The 21,901-nt window shown below is 36.1% G+C and overlaps 1 protein-coding gene across 2 annotated transcripts; it reads left to right on the forward strand.

Annotated features, from left to right (window-relative positions):
* Positions 1-1,583: 1,583 nt before the first annotated feature.
* Positions 1,584-21,674, forward strand: pip5k1ba (phosphatidylinositol-4-phosphate 5-kinase, type I, beta a). Of its 2 annotated transcripts, none has more exons than XM_084400836.1 (15): positions 1,584-1,740; positions 6,952-7,022; positions 8,728-8,796; positions 10,676-10,806; positions 11,115-11,232; positions 12,615-12,767; positions 13,104-13,400; positions 15,112-15,308; positions 17,785-17,865; positions 18,512-18,560; positions 18,656-18,740; positions 18,863-19,033; positions 20,068-20,197; positions 20,771-20,852; positions 20,990-21,674. In XM_084400836.1, exons 3-15 carry the CDS (start codon positions 8,728-8,730, stop codon positions 20,990-20,992), a joined length of 1,566 nt encoding a protein of 521 aa, XP_084256962.1. In that variant the 5' UTR covers positions 1,584-1,740; positions 6,952-7,022; the 3' UTR covers positions 20,993-21,674. The 2 variants fall into 2 exon arrangements, with proteins under 2 accessions (XP_084256962.1, XP_084256963.1); XM_084400837.1 differs by lacking the exon at positions 1,584-1,740 and adding an exon at positions 6,185-6,390.
* The last annotated feature ends 227 nt before the right edge of the window (positions 21,675-21,901 follow it).

The following is a 21,901-nucleotide window of genomic DNA, read 5'->3' on the forward strand; positions in this document are numbered from 1 at the left end:
CTTGTCTTCTGGATTACCCTTTTGCCTGTGTTTTCTGCCCGGTTGCACTTTTTATTGACTGCCTGTGGTGTGACCTCTTGCCTGTTTTTTTTGGATTATAACTCTGGATTGTCCCAATAAAAGCTGCTTTTGGATCTCCACCCCAAGCCTCGGAGCAGTACGTACCAGATATAGGCGGCTGGTTAGGATTGATGTGGTTATATGTGGTTATGTGGTTATATGACATTATTATACTATTACTGTTATCTATAAGCTAGTCTGCTCCAAAACAATGACAAAATTCACATTTAGAAGATATTCAGAGGTTTTCAATCGCAGCCTCTCACTTCTGCCAATATGGATTAATGATTTTGATGACATCTCTCTGCACTTCATGTTCTCATCAGATTTTCTGTCCAATCAAATGCTCTCTAGAATCTGAAGCTCCGCCCCCTACACTATAAATAGACGCTGCTGCTAAAATCGGTCATTTGTTCACACATTACATCGCACAAACGTTAATATTTTTTACATGGTGAATGGCACAGAGTACTATATAGGGGGTAGGGAACAATTCAGATTGAATTGGGGCGAATGTCTTTGCTATCTCCCATTAAAACAGTAAGTAGCACAATTCAAGAAAAGTGCTTCCTATCAGATTGTGCCATCTGCATCATAATCATGAGGTTTGAGGCTTTATTAATGTCCATCCCTACCCTAAACCTACCTTTAAAACAATGCAATAGTGTTGTAGCACAATCTGATTGGTAGCATTATTCAGCAGATCATCTTGTCCAGAGACATGACAGCACAGAGCGGATCATATGCACGAGCACGAGTCAGCGCAAACTACAAAACGCATCCGATCCATTTGAATTCTGCACAGAATGCTATATTTTAAAGCAATATGCAGGAGGAAACGGTCAGAGATTAGGAGGAAACTGCGGCTTTACCGGGCTCAACGGCTCTGGCCGAGCTGTGATAAACTAAACTCTGTCCAGTATGTCCCGCCCTGTCTTCCTGTTTCAGTGGAAATTACATCAACACATTGAATAATGCTGCGTGTTTCAAGGCACTTCAGTGTGGGCCTTTAAATCAGATTGTGAAAGTAGTTGGAATAAACATTGGATTTAACACATTATTTAAGATCTACACCTCACCTTACAGTCGAATGGAGTTCAGTGGGATTGCTTTAAGTGTTTACATGATTTTTAGTCAGACTGAACTGTCAAAAACAGATTATTAGGTTGCATTTAAAAGTTGCCAGTGACAGGCCAAATGTAAGAATCTGAAATTCTGTGTGTGACGGCCACTGTTACAAACCTCTTCCAAAGAAATTATACTATTTATACTTGCCAGCATTAAGAAATTCTCCTTAAAGCATTCTATAAAAACAAGACTTAATCTCTTAATAAATTAGGAAAAAAAGTATTTTAGATGGATAATAGGATAAAAAACTTTAACTAACCTAATTAAAAGGTTTTATTGTAGTAGCTTATGTTTACATTATTTACAATATATATATACAAAAACACGTTGAAAGTGTTTCTCCCGTTAAAATGAAAACATTTTTTTAATATGTATGAGCCTATTGTGAGCGCGTATCACGAACCTGAGCGCGTGCGCGTGGGCGGAGAGAGTTTGACAGTCAAAACCTGAAGCTCGACATGCTCTCAAATGTCACTGAGAACCAAGCCATGGCTTAATGATATCCATTTATTACTTGTAGGCTTCGTTTATTTTCTCAGAAAAACACTGACGGTAAGTTTTTCTTCTTCTTCTAGCCTATTCCAATATTACTTAGTGCTTTCTTAAATGTAGTAACGATCTGACATTCACATTTCATGCGTGACACACAGCAGTTTGATGATCATTGTAAAGAGAAACACTTCATAACGTTTAACAATTACTTAGCACATTTAGGGCCAAATTGTTTATTAAAAGGTTAAACGGGATTTCTATGCTGCGTAAGTGTCTTTTCGTATTCTACATTTATTAACACCATTCGTTAAAAATGTAATGAGTAAGCTGGGCTGCACTTTGTTCTGTGGGAAAGTGGTTTGGTTTAACAGTAAAGGGAGGGAGCGCTACTTCCTCAAACGCTCTTCAACATTTGCGCACGAAGCCTCGGATGCTTTGCATGTTATACAAGCATCTAAAATTTTAAAGAAATGAATGCTGCATCACGGGCTGACGTTAGTTATTGTATGGTAGACTGGACATTACAAGGTTGTGGCCTCAAACTACTGCTCGACCACTACCTGTTTTTTAATGGTCGATGTTAATATCTAGGGGAACTGATGGTTAATATAATGCCAGTGTGGTACAATTTAATACTCAAACAAGAATCAGATAAAATATCTAAGTTTAAACAATTATTTCACACAATATTTAGCCTACTCACACACACACACACACACACAAACAAATTGTATTATATTAACCACTGACAGCGATTTTTGAAATGACATTATGCAGAATGAGCACTAAAATAGCCCAATATGTAAAGGATCATGTTCAGTCAGACAGTTATCACAAAATAAACCCTGAATCATCCTGAAGGGGTTTATTTTTTATTGACTTTATGTCTTGACTTGATACGGCTGCTTATCAAATTATTCGGAACCCTATAAAAATATTGATTTGCAGTAAAATTATTTTATTATGTAAAAAGTAAGAGTGACATTCAGCTGCATTTGAGGAACAATGGTCATTTATACATTTTTGCACCATTATACAAAAATGTCTGATCGCAGAAAGCCGTTGACCAATCAGAATCAGCGATTCCAGAGAACCCTGTAATGGCAGCTTAAAGCTGGCATGAAACGGAAGTTGCATTAATCTTTTCTTCCTATGAAGTGGTGCAGGTATGACGCCACTTTGTAGGCCAACTCGGTTCCCATCACACTGGTTCCCTCGACAAATACCCAATTGGATTTTCCCGTAGGCTTTTGGATAATCACAAAAAAAACAAAATCTGCGATCAAAGAAAATGTATGATAGGCTACTTGCATGTTTTATCCATCAAGATCATTTTCACAGATGAATACAACTTTTATGAATTTTGAAGCCTGAATGCAGACGAAAGAAGTAAAAAGCTAAAGGTAGGCTATAAACGGACTACACCACGGCCCTACGAATTCAACGTCATCATCACTAACTCGCTTTAGTTTTTATCTAAAAACATTTTCCCAGAACGTTTGAGTTAGAATAGTTTAAGAGCACAATTATACGCATAATGAGTAAAAGCGGACTGAGTTTACCTGTTCGGCGTGGTGACGTTTAATCTCCCCGACAGCCTCTGTAGTCCCATTTAGCCACTTGTTAGCAACCACTTTTTTTCAAGACGCGTAACAGCTTAAAAAAAATCACGAGTGTGGTAATATTAGTCGTAGAATAAAACGTGAAAGTGTCTTGAGCTTGTTAACCACAGACCTTATTTCAACCAATTAAACAAAATCACATTAAAAAAATCGTCGGGACGATGGAAATGCTAAAATGCTAACTCGCTTCTGTTCTTTGGCCTACAAAGTGATGTCACACCTGCACCACTCTATTCTGACGCATATTCAAGTGGAACGGCTTGTTGAACAAGAACAAATGTCGGGCGGGACTTGATTTTGTCCATCAGGAATTGATTGGCTAGTTGGATGGTTGTAGTTTGCTATTGGTGGATCTCATGTGAGTGACAGGTTGTTGTCCCGCCCTTGTGCCAGTAAACACGTCATCAGAGAAGAGAAGAGATGGTGCAGGAGGGAGGGAAAGTTATTTTGATTAATTATTACGAGGACATGAGAATCAAAAAAGAATAAAAATAAAGATGTGCACGGATAAATCTTGGTATATAATAAACTGTAATATTCCATTAAAAAAATGTCATGGTGACTTTAATAATTGGCTTGTCTTTCACTAGTCGTGAATAATAGCCAATGAGACGGATACAAAATTCCTGAAATTACCATTTATTTTGCACAATATTCACTCAAATTTGAGTTTTCGAAATATTCGAATACAACATGCACTACTGTAAAAAAAAAAAAAATTGATCTCATAACATTTCAGGTCAGTGCTGTATTCAGGTAAAAAAAAAAGACCGAATGTAAAAATTGCATGTTTTCACTTTTTACAGTGAACGAGAGGGACAGGCATGATTGTCAAAGGTTGCAGATAATCTCAATAAGCCAATAAGCATTCACAGATGTATTATACATCTATATAGATGCAAGATAGCGCTGTATTTAATGTATGGAAAAAGAAAGTTAGTTGCTTCATCTCATTAAGCAAATTTACTATGATTTGATTAATATGCTTTGACATACAATACAAACATCACATAGACTAAACGTTGATCTCCAAAAACTGTCATTTCATCTGTTTACGCAATTGTTTACATCAGTATCATCTTTGTTAGTTACTGTTCTCCAGTTAATTGTAAGCCCAGTGCTCTGTTTTATAGATGTCCTGTGTTTACAGTGGCGATCTGAGCGGGTCATGTGACCGGTTTATGTCATGACTCGTGTCATTTGCGTTCCCCTCACTCCACGCCAAATGCAAACAGGCTTTCCGCTTCTTTGCTCGAATCCACGCCTCTCCCCACTGATAAAGACCTATTGTTTCACCCCAGGCCGGGTGTGAGGCTGTAGTGATGATGTGAGAGTTAGGTTAAAAATATTAGGTTATTGAGGACGTTGCAGGATTTGAGGAAATTTCAGCCCTGCTGATCCTGCCATCCTGTGATTTGGCTTGCAAATATCCTTATTTCTGGCAAACCCTTTGTTCCGTGTGTAAAGAACACGATTAGACCCTTGAGACTGAAGAGAACATCCAGCTTTTGAATTGGCCGTCCTGGAAAGTTTCCATTTATGTGTCAGTCTAACCAGCTGTGTGGTGAGAGATTTATAGATTGGCTTTTTTAAGTCTACCCATACATATAATGCACTGGCTTCTTCACCAGTCATCAGTTATGCAATAACAGTGGGTCATGGGAGTTGGATTTAAGGGTCGGGAAATCTAAACTGGGAAAGCCTCGGACCATGCTGCGTTTCTGCAATTATTTTCTTACAATAAACCTTTTGGGAACGGTTATATCAACTACTGTTAAATCTCTGATTTAGATTTGAGAGTCATATTTATATAACCGAAATCTTTTTGTTTTGTTGTTGTGTAAAGCAACATTACTTGAGCTATTCTGATCTTTAACAAGTCCATTCTCATTATGAAACCGCTTGTTTATGACCTTACAGCACCCGTAACACCTTGTGACACATTCACTTGTGTATAACACTTTATACAACAAGCTGTGAGGACATTTACGCAATACTTATGGGGAAGCTGAGTTTTATATTTTCTGAAAACTGTTGGTATGTGGCGGCTAAGGTGTTCTGTACAGTTGCTAGGGCATAATAGGGTCAGAGTAAAAAAAAAAAAATCATGATATTTCAGGTGGTTGCTTTTTTCCTGTTCCATGTTGGTTGCACCACATGACTTTGATTTGTTTTGAGGTTTTTAAAATATTAATAAGCTATTTATTTTGTTACATTTAAGTAATAATAATAATTATGTAAAGTAAAAAAAAAAAAAAAAAAATTATTCTTACAATTTTGGGGATTTATTTCTTCAGGAATTTAAGTATAATCCTTTTTTCTCTTAATTATAATACCAGAAAAGTTGGAACACACCAAAAATGTCCAAAATAATTTGAATTAAGAAAAAACTAAACTTGTTCATCATAGAAGAGATGTATTCACGTGCATTGTACACGTGAACTGAATAAATGAATATGGACATCTTTTTTTTTTTAAATAGTACTGACCCTTCATTCATATTATGTCTGTAGCAAACAGCACTAATAACTGTTGATATTACTTAGGTTTTTACGGTTGTTGTTATTCTATTTGCATCTTTATATATGTAGTATATTGTCTCTATGTGGCCTAATATATTCAAGAGAAAAGAGAAGCAAATGTAATACTCTAATGGCTACCTATACCAAAATAAAATGAAGTTGGTTATAAAAGCTGGTTACTTACTTTATATAATGTGCAAAGTATAATAAAGTGCAGTGTTTATAACTTTGTGCCCTGTATATCTGATCATCTGCAGCACTGACACAGATATGAGCAAATCAGCAAATCCGTGAAAACAATAGCGCCTTAAGCAATATCCTCCTTGCCTTACCGGCCATGCCTGGAGAATCAGGACTCTTACGTACTTGGCTTGGTTTGTTTGCTTGTTTTGTGGGCAGGGACGTTGAGGAACAGGCCGTCTTAGAAAGGATTTCATGATTAATTGCAAATCCGTTTGCTTTGATATTAGAGGCTATACTGCGAGGAGCCAGTCAGTACAGTAAGAACTTTAATCCACGTTCCCAACTAGTTACCGTGTTGGTTTGTAGCAGTTAGTGTGGCTGAGGTATGTACAATTTCTCATTTTTTACCTAAATATGCCAAATATGGGGTCTTGAGTTCTATAGACGTCAAAGAAGGAGCTTTCAACATTTAATAATGTCTGTACAGACTAATCAAAACCTGCAATGGCTCTCTGCAATGCTTTAACATGGGAACATGCTTTCTAACTACTCTTTCTCCTTACAGCGATTCCTCTTAGACATGGGATATAGCGCACAGAAACGTGTTTGTTTATAATGCTGCCATCAGTTTATTAACAGGAAATAGGCTGTGCACATCATGTGCTGGATTTGAATATCTTGCAGAGTCTCTTTCATAACATTCAGTGGTGTGTGGGCATGCGATCTGTCATTTCTGGAACGAATGAGCCTCACACATGTGTTTTTGTGTGTGTGTATAAATAGCTTTAATTTCTCACTTATTCCATTTCTCTTTCCATCTTTGTTTACTTTCACTAGCACTCTGTTTCCTTTGCCTGTGCACAATCTTAATGTCTTTCACTTTCAGTATTAGTCACTGACAGACCCTTGACACCTACTCATGTTCTATTTATGTCCTCTTGTAGACGCCAGGAGTCATTTTTGGCTGGATATGCGGTGACTCTGACCTCTGATCAGCAACAGAGTGGTTTACAAGGTAAGGAGAACGCTATACTGTCTGAAAAAAATAGCTTTTAGCGGTACAACAGATTGTATACTGGGGCAGTGTCATTAAAGCGACTACTTGGCACTTTATCCATCCCTAAAAGGGCACATTAGCATGTTAAGAGTATTAATATGTACCCTGAAAGTATTACTGTGAACCCTTTTGTGCTGCCCACCTGTTTACATCGAAAGAAAGCATTTTCCTGAGAGTGTAAAAGGTTTGAAGTCTCAACACAAAATTGGTCAGATTGGTGAATACAGTCAAGCATATGGATTTATGTATCTCACAAAACCTAATCTATCTATCTATCTATCTATCTATCTATCTATCTATCTATCTATCTATCTATCTATCTATCTATCTATCTATCTATCTATCTATCTATCTATCTATCTATCTATCTATCTATCTATATCTACCTATCTATCTATCTATCTAAATCAATCAATCAGTCAGTCAGTCTGTCATCTGTCTATCTATCTATCTATCTATCTATCTATCTATCTATCTATCTATCTATCTATCTAAATCAATCAATCAGTCAGTCAGTCTGTCATCTGTCTATCTATCTATCTATCTATCTATCTATCTATCTATCTATATATATCTATCTATCTATCTAAATCAATCAATCAGTCAGTCAGTCAGTCTGTCATCTGTCTATCACTCGATCTGTCTGTCTGTCTGTCTGTCTGTCTGTCTGTCTGTCTGTCATCTGTCTATCTATTGATCTATCTGTCTGTCTATCTATCTATCTAAATCAATCAGTCAGTCTGTCTGTCTGCCTGTCATCTGTCTATCACTCGATCTGTCTGTCTGTCTGTCTGTCTGTCTGTCTGTCTGTCTGTCATCTGTCTATCTATCTATCGATCTGTCTGTCTGTCTGTCTGTCTGTCTGTCTGCCTGTCATCTGTCTATCTATCGATCGATCTGTCTGTCTGTCATCTGTCTATCTGTCGATCTATCTGTCTGTCTGTCTATCTATCTATCTATCTATCTATCCATCTAAATCAATCAATCTGTCTGTCTGTCTGTCTGTCTGTCTGTCTGTCTGTCTGTCTGTCTGTCTGTCTGTCTGTTATCTGTCTATCTATCTATCGATCGATCGATCTGTCTGTCATCTATCTATCTATCTATCGATCTATCGATCTATCGATCTATCTACAGTATCTGTCTTTGTTTTTGTAACATTCGTCATAGAGGCAAACAGCTTTTATTTTCCCTGATGCCTTTGGCAGTTTTATTTGTATAGAGCGCTGCTGTATAAAGAGGAAAAGTGTTTAATTTTGCATGTGTTTTTCCCTCCTTTGTTTCCTCCTTTCCTGTGAATAAGCAGAACTGCAACTTCTCTAAATTTTGTGAGATTAAATACCACATATGCTGCATCACAAAGGTACGGTCCGACCGAAACGTTTAAATTGTGTCAGGAGGAAACATGATTCTCGGATTTCTAATGAGCTGCTTTAGAGTTGCATCTCTTGCATCAGCAGCTTTGAACTTTACCAAGAACAGGAACATCACATGACTTCATTTCCTGTTTGATAATGTGCACAGCGCTCACAACTAAAGCTACCTATTCTTATTTTAATTTTAATTGTGCAGTATTGTTATATTGTTTTTCTCTTTCTTGGGGCCTTGAGACAGTTTTATATTATTGTAATTTTTTTGCATTTTGTGTATTTACTGTAAATAATAGATGAGTTCAACAACAGACGAGACCGGAGGTGGAAGACCTCAGAAAACTGGGGGGAAAGACCACAAAAAGGTGTGTGTGCAATGCATAACAGAACTAAGTTTTATCTGTACTTATCAGGGATGAATTGATTAATTGTCATCATTTTTGCTTAACCCAACATATTTTTCTGTAGAACAATGTATTGTTTGTGCTGTGAGCTCTTAAGGGATTTAGTAGGATTGGGTCTTTGCATATCCCAATCTGATTTGTCATACTTGTGGTCTGAAATGTTGTTTTTCTACTGACTGTTATATAATGCGACCACACTATAGCCATGTGCCATGCAATGTGTACCATGGACAGGAGGCTCATGATATAAGGGATTTTAGGATATTAGCAAAGTGGATATTTGCCCACAAAATGGCTTGCTGGGTTTAAGGGCCAATGTTTGTCAATTCCAGGATAGAAATAGCTGGAACAAACCAAGACAGAAATAATTAGACTGCAGGAATGCGTGGAAAAAAGACACACAGAATGTGATACATTGTAATACTTACACATCTTACATAAAGTGTTTAGGAAAATGGCCAGGTCACTTTTCACCACCAAATCATAGAATACAAATAAATACAAAAAAATTAAGATTATTATTTAAATTAAGCACCTACTTGCCCACCTTCCCCACAATTACTGTAGTGCCACACACAAAAAAGATATAAATAAAATATTTAATTTCATATTAAAATAATACATTCAAATATAATGTATTAAACATTATTCTATATTATTTTATATATAATGCATTAAAAAGTAATTATACTTAAATTGACTAAAAATAAGTATGATTCTTATAATTTTTAAAGTATTAATACCATTAAGAATTTATGGTAAAAACTTTTAATAAAACAGCAATAATAATTTTGTCTGTACCAGATTATTTTCCTTAATGTGTTACAGTATTTATTATTCTAATTATAATCATCGAGGAAAAATTACAATTCCAAATAAATGTGTCTGGACACATTACATTAACAAAAAATTTTTTTAGTAAAATGTGTTTATTAGTTACCAGGATTAGTTGCAAAATATAATTTCTTATTTTCACTTGGGCATGTGCTTTGTGCTTTTTTGTAATTCAGTAGGGTCATTATTGTTATGATTCCTGTCTCGTGTTTAGGACTCTTATTTTGAAGTGTATTCTTGTTCCTATTGTTCCTGCTGTTTGACTTCCTGTTATTAGTTCCTGTTTCCTTTGTTTCCATTGCCTTGTTTGTTCCTATAGTTACCCTTGTTAGATTCCACTCATTAGTTTCCATAGTAACTCATTACCCTCACCTGTTCCTTGTTAGCCTCCTGTCTTCCTGTGTATAAATACCCCCATGTTTCAGTCAGTGTTTGTCAGTTGTTGTCTTTGCATGGTTTGTAGAGTTGTTCATATTTGCTTTGTTTCTTCCTTGCATGGATTACCTTTTTGTTTCTTTAATAAATACTGTTTGCAATTAGATCCAAGCCTCTCCTCTTCCCTGCATTGACAGTGACAATTATAAGTCCAGGATTAGTTTCCAAAATTAAAGTGAAAATAATTGAGTCCGTGAAAGACAGTTAGTTGGTTCAGAGTTATACTAGTATTCTAAATGTTTGATAAAACACTAGATTTTACACGTTCTTTGCAGCTGCCATCACAATCCAAGAGTGTTACAGTTTCACAATACTGTATTTTTTTCACAATACTGTATATTCTTATATTTATTTGCTCACATTGTGACATTCTACCAATAATGCCAAGTAAATGTCTTCTTGTAAATGCCCTCTAAACGTGGCCATATGCTTCAACTTCCTTGTCTGTGACTTCCTCCCATGTGTGTTGTTACTGTAGTACTGATAAGAGTGGCCTTTATCTCTGCACAGTGATGATTATTTTTTTCTGTGCGTGTCAGTATTTTCCTGTTTTTTCATTCATTTTCTTCAGCCCACAGCTGAAGCCTTGAGAGGAGCCATCCAGCTCGGCATTGGCTACACAGTCGGCAATCTGACCTCCAAACCAGACAGAGATGTTCTCATGCAAGACTTTTACGTTGTTGAGAGTGCCTTTCTCCCAAGGTACAGCATTAACGTACATGTACCGAGCTTCACACTCGACAGATGTAATGTGTGGTTGCCATTTACTCACTATTCAAACACTGAGATACAATGGCCCTGTTCCAAATGTCAACAGTTCTGTTGTGTTTTGACATAAGCTTGTGTAATATTTTCTGCATGATTAATTAGCACAGCTGAGTTCCTACTGCAATTGGTCAGTAATTGGTCAATGTCTAAAAAGGCTGTGTTGGGTAACTAGGTTTTGAAATAGTGCTACACAGTTTTGTTTTAATAACAAAGTTATGAATATTGTATCTTTTGTCTTTCAGCGAAGGCAGTAATCTGACCCCAGCTCATCATTACCCTGACTTTCGCTTTAAGAATTATGCTCCTTTGGCTTTCCGTTACTTTAGGGAGCTCTTTGGGATTAAACCAGACGATTATCTGGTAAGACTAAGATAATAATTTACATGAAAATTTTATGAAATGATTTAATCTAAACAAATTTACTGCTGAAATCATATTCTCAAAAAAAAAAAAAGATTAAATGGGCTATATGTAGAATTCAGAAACCCTTGTTATTAGTGACACTGGTGGCCGTTACGTGAACTGCAGCCAGCAACCTATTGCTCTTGCTTGCAAATACTGAACGTGATTAAGTGCTCCGATATACGATATATAGTAAAAAGAAGTTTGAAATACCTTTGCAGTGATATACTGATAACGAACACCCCGACACCATCCACACTGCTGAGAGCGACGTTTAGATGAATATGTAAATATGTGCAGTGCACTTTCCTCTCATTAACAAAATAAACAGACAACAAAAATGACAGCAGTGAGAAGACAGCATCTGATCATAGTGATGTGGATATGTTTGCACCAGTTCTCCGAGTCCCTGTCATCATGTCGACAGATGAGGTCATTAAAATCACGCTGATATGATAGTTTGATTATAAAGTATATTTAAGACTATAGACTATATAGATCTGGCTATGTGAGGCTATAGTTTGAATGAATCCCTTTTCTTTGTATGACACATTGACATTTCAGTACGGAATAGCTCTTTCGCCATTATCCTGAACATTGTATAAGCATTTGTTTCATGTGTCATTGAACAGAAGAGAGGCTCCGGGGAGCGTAAACATCACATACTTTGGATTTTTCCAGCGAAAACCTCCCGACTCCTTCACATAATAAATAGTCTACTTTCATAGACAAAGTAGGATATCTGGGAAGTTTTTTATGAAGTTTCATTATAAGCTGTTCACACATTGGCAATAAAAAAAAGCAATTAATACATGAAAATCCTTACATATAGCCCCTTTAAAATCGAATGTTTTAAACTTAAAATTCTGATCAAAATTAATGTTTTATTTCAAATGTTGCATTACATTAAACAGTCAATATATTAAATAATAGGACAAAAAATAATAAATAGCTAATGAAAAATAAAGGGACACAAACGAGGCAGTGTTATTTCCGTATTGTTTATTTATTATTCTAATATTTATTCATATAATGTATTTCTATAATATATTTAGTTTTTTATATTTTTGTTAAGCTTTAATTTATATTTATTTCAGTTTTAGTTTTGTCATTTTAGTATTTCAATATAAACTTATTTTATTTCAGGTAGTTGCCAAGGCAGCATATAATTATCATTTCATTTTAAGTTTTTTTTCCCCATCTGATATTTATATTTTATTTATTTCAATTATTTTAAGTAGTTTTAGTGAACATTAACTACACATAAATGAGACCATTTTAAATGAAAGTGCACGTGTGTTTGTAGAATCTGCATTATTAATGCATGTTTTTATCTGCAGTACTCTATTTGTAAAGAACCTCTGATCGAGCTGTCGAACCCTGGAGCGAGTAGCTCATGGTTTTACTTAACCAGTGATGATGAGTTCATTATAAAGACTGTGCAGCACAAAGAAGCTGAATTTCTGCAGAAGCTGCTTCCAGGATATTACATGGTGAGCCACACGACCTGCCACAAGAGTGACAATAATACAGGAAGAAACTGCACTATTCACCCTCTTTAGTGATTCTTTTTTTCATCTAAAACATTCCAGTTCCTCAAATTTAAAATGAATGTTTAAATATAAAAATGAGTAATGCAGACTCAAGAAAAATCATTTTATTGCCTTTTCATGGCCCTGTTTACTGTAGAAATACAGGACTATACTGCACATTAAAAACACATAAAACAGTCAGTTAACAGTCAACCCCCACTATCTTCAATTTTACAGTAAGTATACCATATTTTTCACAGCGATTTTGAAAAACGTATCTGTCCTTCTCGATTGCAGAATCTGAATCAGAACCCAAGGACCCTCTTACCGAAGTTTTACGGGCTGTATTGCATTCAGTGTGGCGGTGTTAATATCAGATTGGTGGTGATGAACAACATTCTGCCTCGCTCTATGAAAATGCACTACAAATACGACTTGAAGGGCTCCACTTACAAACGCAGAGCGTCACGGAAGGAGCGCAGCAAATCTTCCCCGACCTTTAAAGATCTGGACTTCCAGGAGATGCACGAAGGTCTTTACTTCGATGCAGACACGTACAGCGCCTTGATGAAGACTCTTCAGAGAGATTGTCGGGTGAGTCCGTGTTGTTGAACACTGTAGAAATCTTTGGGCCCTATTTTAACGATCTAAGCGCATGGTCTAAATCGCAAGCGTGTAACGGAGGCCAGCTAGTAGTTGCTGTGCGAGTAAACCTCACTCCTCTGATCTCAATAGGCGCTCTAGCAACAAATGCTAGAGGCTGCAGTCTTTAGCCTCCTTGTTAGAGCGCCTGACTCTCATGCCGGAGACCCGCACGGAGCGGGGTGTGAAGGACCCGGTGAGAGGGGTTACAAGTGCACTTAGGGCATTTCCGAATCCATTTTTGCTACTTTAACAACGAGAAAAATGGTCGGCGCTCCCGGTGCATAGTCTAAAAATGTTGTCCCTATTCTCTTAATGAGTAATGGGTGTGTTTTGGGCTTAACGTGCAATAAACCAATCAGAGTGTCATCTACCATTCCCTTTAAAAGCCAGTTGCGCTCACACCATGGCGGATTCGCTATTTACATGTGCATTATTTTCTTTGTGGAATTTGCAAGCGGAAAGACTGAACGCTTCTCCAGAGAGCAAACGGATCTGTTCATGCGCAAGTTTAAAGCTTACAAGCAAATCATCTACGGGACAAGCCGGATTCCACCATATCATTATGTACACAATAATAATAATTTACATAGTAATCCTTTTATTTTTAATATTTGGCATGTTTGTGTGCTGCTGTATGCTCATATTTCTAATGCGCTCATCCTTCCCTCGCATTTTGTTACAAATCCTTCCCTCGCGGGTCAAAAAAGATCGAAGCACTAAAATTATACTTCTTTTTTTTTTTTGTCCAAAAAGCTTATTTTATTTCATTCTGATAATATCTTTTCTATTTTTTAATGCAATTTTTTGGAGATAAAAAAAATAAAAAAATGTATTTACCTTTAAATTACTATATTTAATCAATCAAAAATAGTAATTTAAGCACATTCTTTCACCTTATAGCCTTATAAAATAATAAAATAAAACCTTTTAATTCAGCTCAAAATATCTATTGTGGAATTTTTTTTTATATAAAAATGATATTTTTATGACTCTAGCCACTAGATGGCATTTATAGCACTATTTGGAGCAAATGAGCTGTTTCCCCTGGGTCCTAAAGTCAGTTTTTCTTAAGGATGCATTCAGATACACATATAACATTATAAAATTATTTTTTGGTTAAGTTTTAGCATTTTTAGGTTTTCTATGTGTACTGAAGCATTCCTCACATTCCATTCATTCCTGGTTTGTTACACAAAACTCCTCGAATCCATGCAATTTTATTTGTGTGTATTCGTGGTTCAAGTGCGACAAAGGTCAATTATTAAAAAATTTACAAAAAACATTCCGGGTCAAAATGACCCGAGGGAAGGATGAAGGTTTAAATAACAAAAAAATAAACACTGCGCCATTGACTTTAGACCAGGTTTCAGTTGGTGAATGGCTCAGTCTATTTCAGTTGCCTCAAAATAGCAACTCGGCAATAATGCGCCTGAACACACCTCGTTTTCAGACCAGCAGCCCATGGGCGCACAAATGGGCGCAAATGCATTTGCAATTTAAACAGCATGGCGCAGGACGAGAAAATGATAACTGCGTCAGGCTGAAACTAGCAAAAAAAACTTGCGTCGCGCCTGGCGCTGCATTGCGCCAGCTGTATGATAGGGCCCTTTGGCATTATAAGTCACTTGTGGTTGTGATTTCAATAAATTTTCTTCCTCAGGTGCTGGAAAGCTTTAAAATCATGGACTACAGTTTGCTGCTGGGAATCCATGTTCTGGACAGGAAGATGAGGGGGAGAGGAGGCAGAGGGGACAGTAAGCGTCAGGGTGGGCAGAAGGTCCTGTACTCCACAGCCCGCGAGTCCATTCAAGGAGACGGCAAAGCTGCCGAGCCTCTCGCTGACGGCGATGACGACACGTGAGTGGAATCGCTCCGTTTTCAGAGTAAACAGAAATAAAAGATGCCGTAAGCGGTTTATGTTGTTTGGCAAACTTTCACCACACGCCCTTTCTCCAAAAATATATCCTTCAAAGACATGTCAGCCTTCTGTTCAAAAGTTTGGGGTCAGTACTTTTCGTTTAAAAAAAGAAATTAACACTTTCATTTAGCAAGGATGCATTAAATTGATAATAAATGCTGTTGTTGTTTTTTTGTTTTTTTAACTTTATATTCATCAAAGAATACTGAAAAAAATACAGCAGTTTCCACAAAAATATTAGGCAGCAATGGCTGCTGAAAATTCAGCTTTGCCATCACAGGTATAAATGGCATTTTAAAATATATTAAAAAAGAAAACTGCTATTTTAAATTGTAACAATATTTCACAATGTTACTGTTTTTACTGTATTTTTGATCAAATAAATGCAGCCTTGGTTTAAGTTGTTTGGCAAACTTTCACCACACACCCTTTCTCCAAAAATGTCATTCAAAAGTTTGGGGTCAGTACTTTTAAAAATAAATAAAAGAAATTAACACTTTCATTCAGCAAGGATGCATTAAATTGATAATAAATGCTGTTGGTTTTTTTTTTCTTACTTTATATTATACAAAGAATAATGAAGAAAAAAAAAGCAGCACAAAAATATTAAGCCGTAATGGCAGTAAATTTGCCATCACACAGATAAATGACATTTTAAAATATATTAAAAAAGAAAACAGTTATTTTAAATTGTCACAAAATTTCACAATATGTTTTCACTTTATTTTGATGGTCCCTTTAAAGGGTTAGTTCACCCAAAAATGAAATTCTGTCAGTAATTACTCGGCCTCATGTTGTTCCAACCCTGTAAGACTTTAGTTCATCTTCGGAACACAAATTAAGATATTTTTGATGAAATCTGAGAGCTGGCTCACTCCTCCATAGGCTGCAAGGTAATTTCATCTGCTGGCCCAGAAAAGTTAGTAAAGACATTGTTAAAATAGTCCAAGTAATTACAGTGGCTCAACCTTAAGTTTATCAAGTGACAGGAATAATTTTTGTGCGCAAAAAAACCCCAAAAACAACAACTTTATTCAACTATTGATTTTCTTGCGTGTGGGCCTGAGTGAGTTCACGAGAGCACCGCGACACATGCGCGAGAACTGAGATGATGACGCTCACGGTCATTTAATGGGAAAGTGTGAAAGGTAAGCCATTCATTTTGTGGCATTGGTAAGGCACTTTTACGTTTTCTTGTTGGTTTCTCACGATTCGGACATCCAGGAAATGCACACTTTAGAACCATTTTAAACACTACATCGAGACCCATCTGCGCCATCTTCTCAGTTCTCACGCTCTCGTGAACTCACTCAGAGGCTCACACAGAAGAAAATGAATAGTGTTAGTAGAGTATTAGTAGACTGTTTGGGTTCGGGTTAGAATAAGTTGACTTGTAGTTGCAAAGTTACTTATAGTCAGTATAATGTCTGTTGAGGAGCATCACAATAAAGAGTTAGCAGATATTAAGCAGACCGTCTACTAATACTCTGATGAGAGTTAGTTGACATGTAGTTGCAAAGTTACTTATAGTCAACAGAATGTTCAAAAGGGACCATCAAAATAAAGTGTTACCCACAAATACTACTGTTTTACTGTATTTTTTGATCAAATATAAATGCAGCCTTGGTGATATATATGTTATACCATGGTCATTTGCCAGCATTGACAACTTAAAGCTGTTATTGATGTTTGCAGCGTGTTATTTGACGGTAAAATTGACGGTTATTTTAGTTACCGCTCGTAGATCTGTCCACTTTGAATCAGACTGAGATAAAGTGGTGCGTAAGATTACATTTAATTAATTAAATTGAATTAATTATTGAGAGAAAGAGAGAGAGATTATTACCTGTGTTTTCAGCATCTCTCTCTATATATTAACAATGATGCTGTGAGTTTAATTCAAAACCAGCAATGTTATCCCCTTGTTACTGAGAAATATAATAATGTAGCAGTTCAGTTGCAAAGCTATTTTATTACTAAAAGTGGCAGGGCAGCATTGAAAAGTTTCTGTGCTCCTGAATGTTTCTGTGTGCGCGCGCAGCGCAATCTCCAATTGACATATGTGTGTGTGCGATTCAACGAAAACAGTGCATTAATATAGAATGGTGATTAGACTGACTGGAACTACCTGTGCATTAAACGGTTTTATTGCACACCTTCCAGCCAATCAGAATAGAGTATTCAGAAAGACCATGGTATAAATATATATAATTCTCTTTTTTTTTCAGCTAATCTGAATACACAAAATGATTCATAGAAAAAATAGTGTTGTCAGGGAATCTGATCGACTAAAAAAGGGGGGTATTAGAATGTCAAAAAATGTAAAATGCTTCCTCTGTTCTTTTAAAACATTTCCAATAGATTTTATGACTGACCTTGGATTAGTTTTGAAATAATCATGTGTTTTTTTTCTAGATTGGGTGGCATCCCTGCTAAACACAAAGAAGAGAAGTTGCTGATCTTTTTGGGGATTATTGATATCCTGCAGTCCTACAGGTATGAGTCTCCTTATAACAGTTATGTTACAGTTCCTGTGTTTCCTTTCTGTGTTTAGTTCCCGTTGTTAGTTTGTTTCTATGGTAACTAACTGATTGTTTGATTATGTTCACCTGTTCTTCATTTAGTTTCCTTTGTTTGTATCTAGTATTTATACTCCCTCGCTGCGTCCGAAATCGAATACTTCCCTACTATATAGTATGCAAAAAACAGTAAGCCTAAGGTCATGTGACAGTATCGACATGGCAAATGTAGTACGTCTGGATTAAATTCATACTACACACATTCATACTTATATAGAGCGTACTTTTTTAACGGTCACGATGTAAATTCAAATTCAAAGTAGCACCTACTTATTAGACAGTATGCGATTTCGGACGGAGCGCCTGTGTTTCAGTTTCTCTTGGTCAGTTCTTGTCTGAGATTATGTTTGTGTTATTGTGTGGTTCTTTGTGATCTCCTGTGAGTTTGAGTTTGTAAATAAAGTCTATATATTGTGGATTTACCCCTCTGGTCTTCATCTTCATGTGTGTTTGCAGCCACATGACTGTGACACACCTGACAAAAAATGAATACTTCATAATTACTGATACTGATATTCATAATTAAATGTTGAATACTGAATATTTCTATCTTATATACATAGACTTATAAAGAAGGTTGAACACTCATGGAAGGCTCTTGTGCATGATGGTGTATGTATTTTTCCATTTTTTACACTGAAATATTATTTTCTTATACTATTTGAACATTATTTTGATGTATGGCTCTTTGCAACTTTGCATACTAGGACACAGTATCTGTCCATAGACCTAATTTCTACGCTGACAGATTCCTGAAATTCATGGGTGGCACAGTATTTAAAAAGATTCACCGTAAGTTTAATGCTTCTTTATTATTTACAATGGAATTTTGATTAAAAATAATATGATTGTTTGAAATGCTGTACCACATCTCACATTTCTCCCTCTTTCTTTCCCCCCTTCTTTACTTTTAGCTCTTCGTGGTACGTCCTCGAAAAGGAAGAAAAACTCTATCCAGTGTAGGTCAGCCTCACAGGAAGTTCTGTCGACTGTAAAAGAAGAGAGTCAAGAGGAGAGGAGGGCGCAAAGCCTTGAAAAACTCGAAAACATCGATGTGGATTCTTCTACACAAGGGGATAACGAAGGTGCTTCTTGTACTAGCCGACTTAGAAGAGTACTTCCCTTTTACACACATTTAAAAATCTTACAGTTCAACCCCAAAAAATGTATTCTGTCATTATTTAGAACGACAGAACATGTATGATGTTGTTATTTTTGGAGCGATTTGAGGGTGAGCAAATATTCATTGAATTTGAAAATGGATCTCTCTTTTTTCTTGAAAAAGTTCACTTATTGAATGTGCACTTGTAGATTATAAAAGTACATTTTAAAAAAACTATTCTTGCCGATAACATAGTATTACTTAAATACTGTAAAAGGCCACTTAAGTGAACTTAAAGAGAGTACGCTTTTAATGAGTATTTCTTAACACACTTGAGTACACTTTTAAAAAGTATGTAATGCCAAATTAATAGTTTTACATTAAAGTAGATTTTAAATCATTGTGTTTTAATAGTCTTTTGTCATGCTTTCAAGAAGTACACTTAATTTAATGTGTTGACTAACAAAGTACTTGATTATCGTTTTAACTGTAGTGTTTTTGTAATGATTTGAGTGGTTGCAATGAGCGCACGATAAATGGAGTACAACAAACAAACAGTCTTTAATCAGAATCTAACTAGGAGTAAAGAGTACATAACCATGTATAGCGCAAACAATGTAAACTAAGGGCTTAAATACACAATTGAGGCTAATCAACACAAACTGAAACAGGTGCGTAACTTGATCAGTAACCAAGGAAACTAACTAGTGGTGGGAAAATGAGAACAATGGAAACAGGAACTAGAACTAAAACATACATGTGATAGTGTTGTACAGTATTATATTTAAAGTTAGTTTTAAATTGCAACTTCATCACAAATGTGTAATTACAAATATATTTAAATTCATGACACGCGTATTGAAATTACATATAAAGGTGTACATAAGTCGTTTCATTCGCTATATTCATTTCAAGTGTAGTATTTTTTTTAAAAGTTTACTAAAGTGTACTTCTATTTTTACAAGGGATGCCATACAATTTTTGATAATTTCTTCCAATGCTACTTCTGTTTGACAGATACACACTCCTCTCAGAAACCTGATGTTATTCCAAGCTCCACAAGACTCGATCCAGCTATTTCAGCGGCCACTTTGTCTTCTGCTTACTCTATAGATGATGTAACCACTGAACTGCAAACAGAAAACAGGTGTTTATCTAACACACACACATGCTCTCATACACACTCACACACACACACATGCTCACACGCGCACGCACGCTCACATACTCACACACACGCTCACTGACTCACACACGCTCACACAAACACACGCACGCTCACACCCTTACACACACACGCGCGCACTTACACACACACACTCACACACACACACATGCACACAAACACACACTCACACACGTTTTAATGGGGACTTTCCATAGACGTAATGGCTTTTACACTGTACAAGCTGTATATTCTGTCCCCTTACACTAACCCTAACCCTAAACCTACCCATCACACACAACTGCATTTTTACATTTTCAAAAAAATTAATTTCATATGATTTATAAGTTGTTTTCCTCACACATTTTTGGTCCTCATAACGTTGGGAATACCTGGACCACACGCACACACTTAGTCACACTAATATATAAATATTAGTTTAATGAAAAAGGTCTTTGTGAACTTCCATATTTCTTCACAGGACTTAAATACAATGTTATTGGCACCATAGCTTTCTGTCTGACTTATCAAGGTTTCTTTTCTTCTTTCGTGTAGAACGTCGAGCTCGACTCTTGCTCTGGAGGACAGCGCTCCTCCTCTTCCGGGCACACCCGAGTCTGGTCTGGACGTCTACCTGGTCAGTAGAGTCGAGTTAAAGCACACATATCACCGCTCTCATTACATGACTGGTGTTGTAGTTCCCCTGGAACTCAAACTCTTTTGTGTCATTCGCTCCAGATCAATGATTGTGGCTTATATTGTTTTCTCTTTAAGTGATGCGTAAGGCTTTCTGAAGTGGACCAGATCATCGAAACATTGCTGTTTCCCCCGTCACTCCACAACTTTGCACAATGGATATCTCTAGCTGCTAATTCACACGGACTGAGAAAAGCCTTATACGTTTGAAACAATGGCAGAGTGATTGCCACACTATAGTACTGCAGTGCCTTACACTGTGCACTTTGTACCCACTCGAAAACACAAGTTTGTTGCATAATAATAGTTACACTCCCATTAGACCAGTGTACTGTAACTGTCTCATAAACGCACTGGTCGGTACACCATGTTAAAGGCGTGACACCTGATTAAAGCATGTGTCATTCAAAGAAATGTATAATTTATTCTATAATAATCATGGTATAATTATATTGTGAGCACTCCTGACTTGTATTGTGTGAGTAATGATTTCATTTGATCATTACAGTACAATGACTAGTACCAAAAATTGAGTTTTGGTCATGTGATTTTGACGTACAATCGGCACAATTATAATGGTTTATGTTACTTTGTGTAAAGATTCAAGTGGGTTTAAAAGTTAAAAACCATCAATCTTTAAAAAACTTTTTATAAAAATGTATTTAAAAATATTTTGATTAGAGTAATATATTAATTAAATGTGCTTTTATGTATAATGTTTTTAGTTGCTATTAAATGCTGCATCTTCAGTAGAACTTTTCTACTTTTTCTGCCTCGCATGAATTTGTCTAAAAAATATGCCTGAAGAGCTGTAAGGTATATTAATGCACCAATAATAATGTTTTCTAGTTATTCTAATGTTTAATTAACTTAATAAAAAAAATTCAGTTATAAAATATGGAGGATCAAGCCTGCAGAAATTAAAAATAAATAATTCAATTCAATGTAATCCTGAATTTATTTATATTTTCATGTGTGTGTGTGTGTGTA

The sequence above is a fragment of the Rutilus rutilus genome (assembly GCF_951802725.1).
Source record: "Rutilus rutilus genome assembly, chromosome: 25".
Taxonomy (NCBI): domain Eukaryota; kingdom Metazoa; phylum Chordata; class Actinopteri; order Cypriniformes; family Leuciscidae; genus Rutilus; species Rutilus rutilus.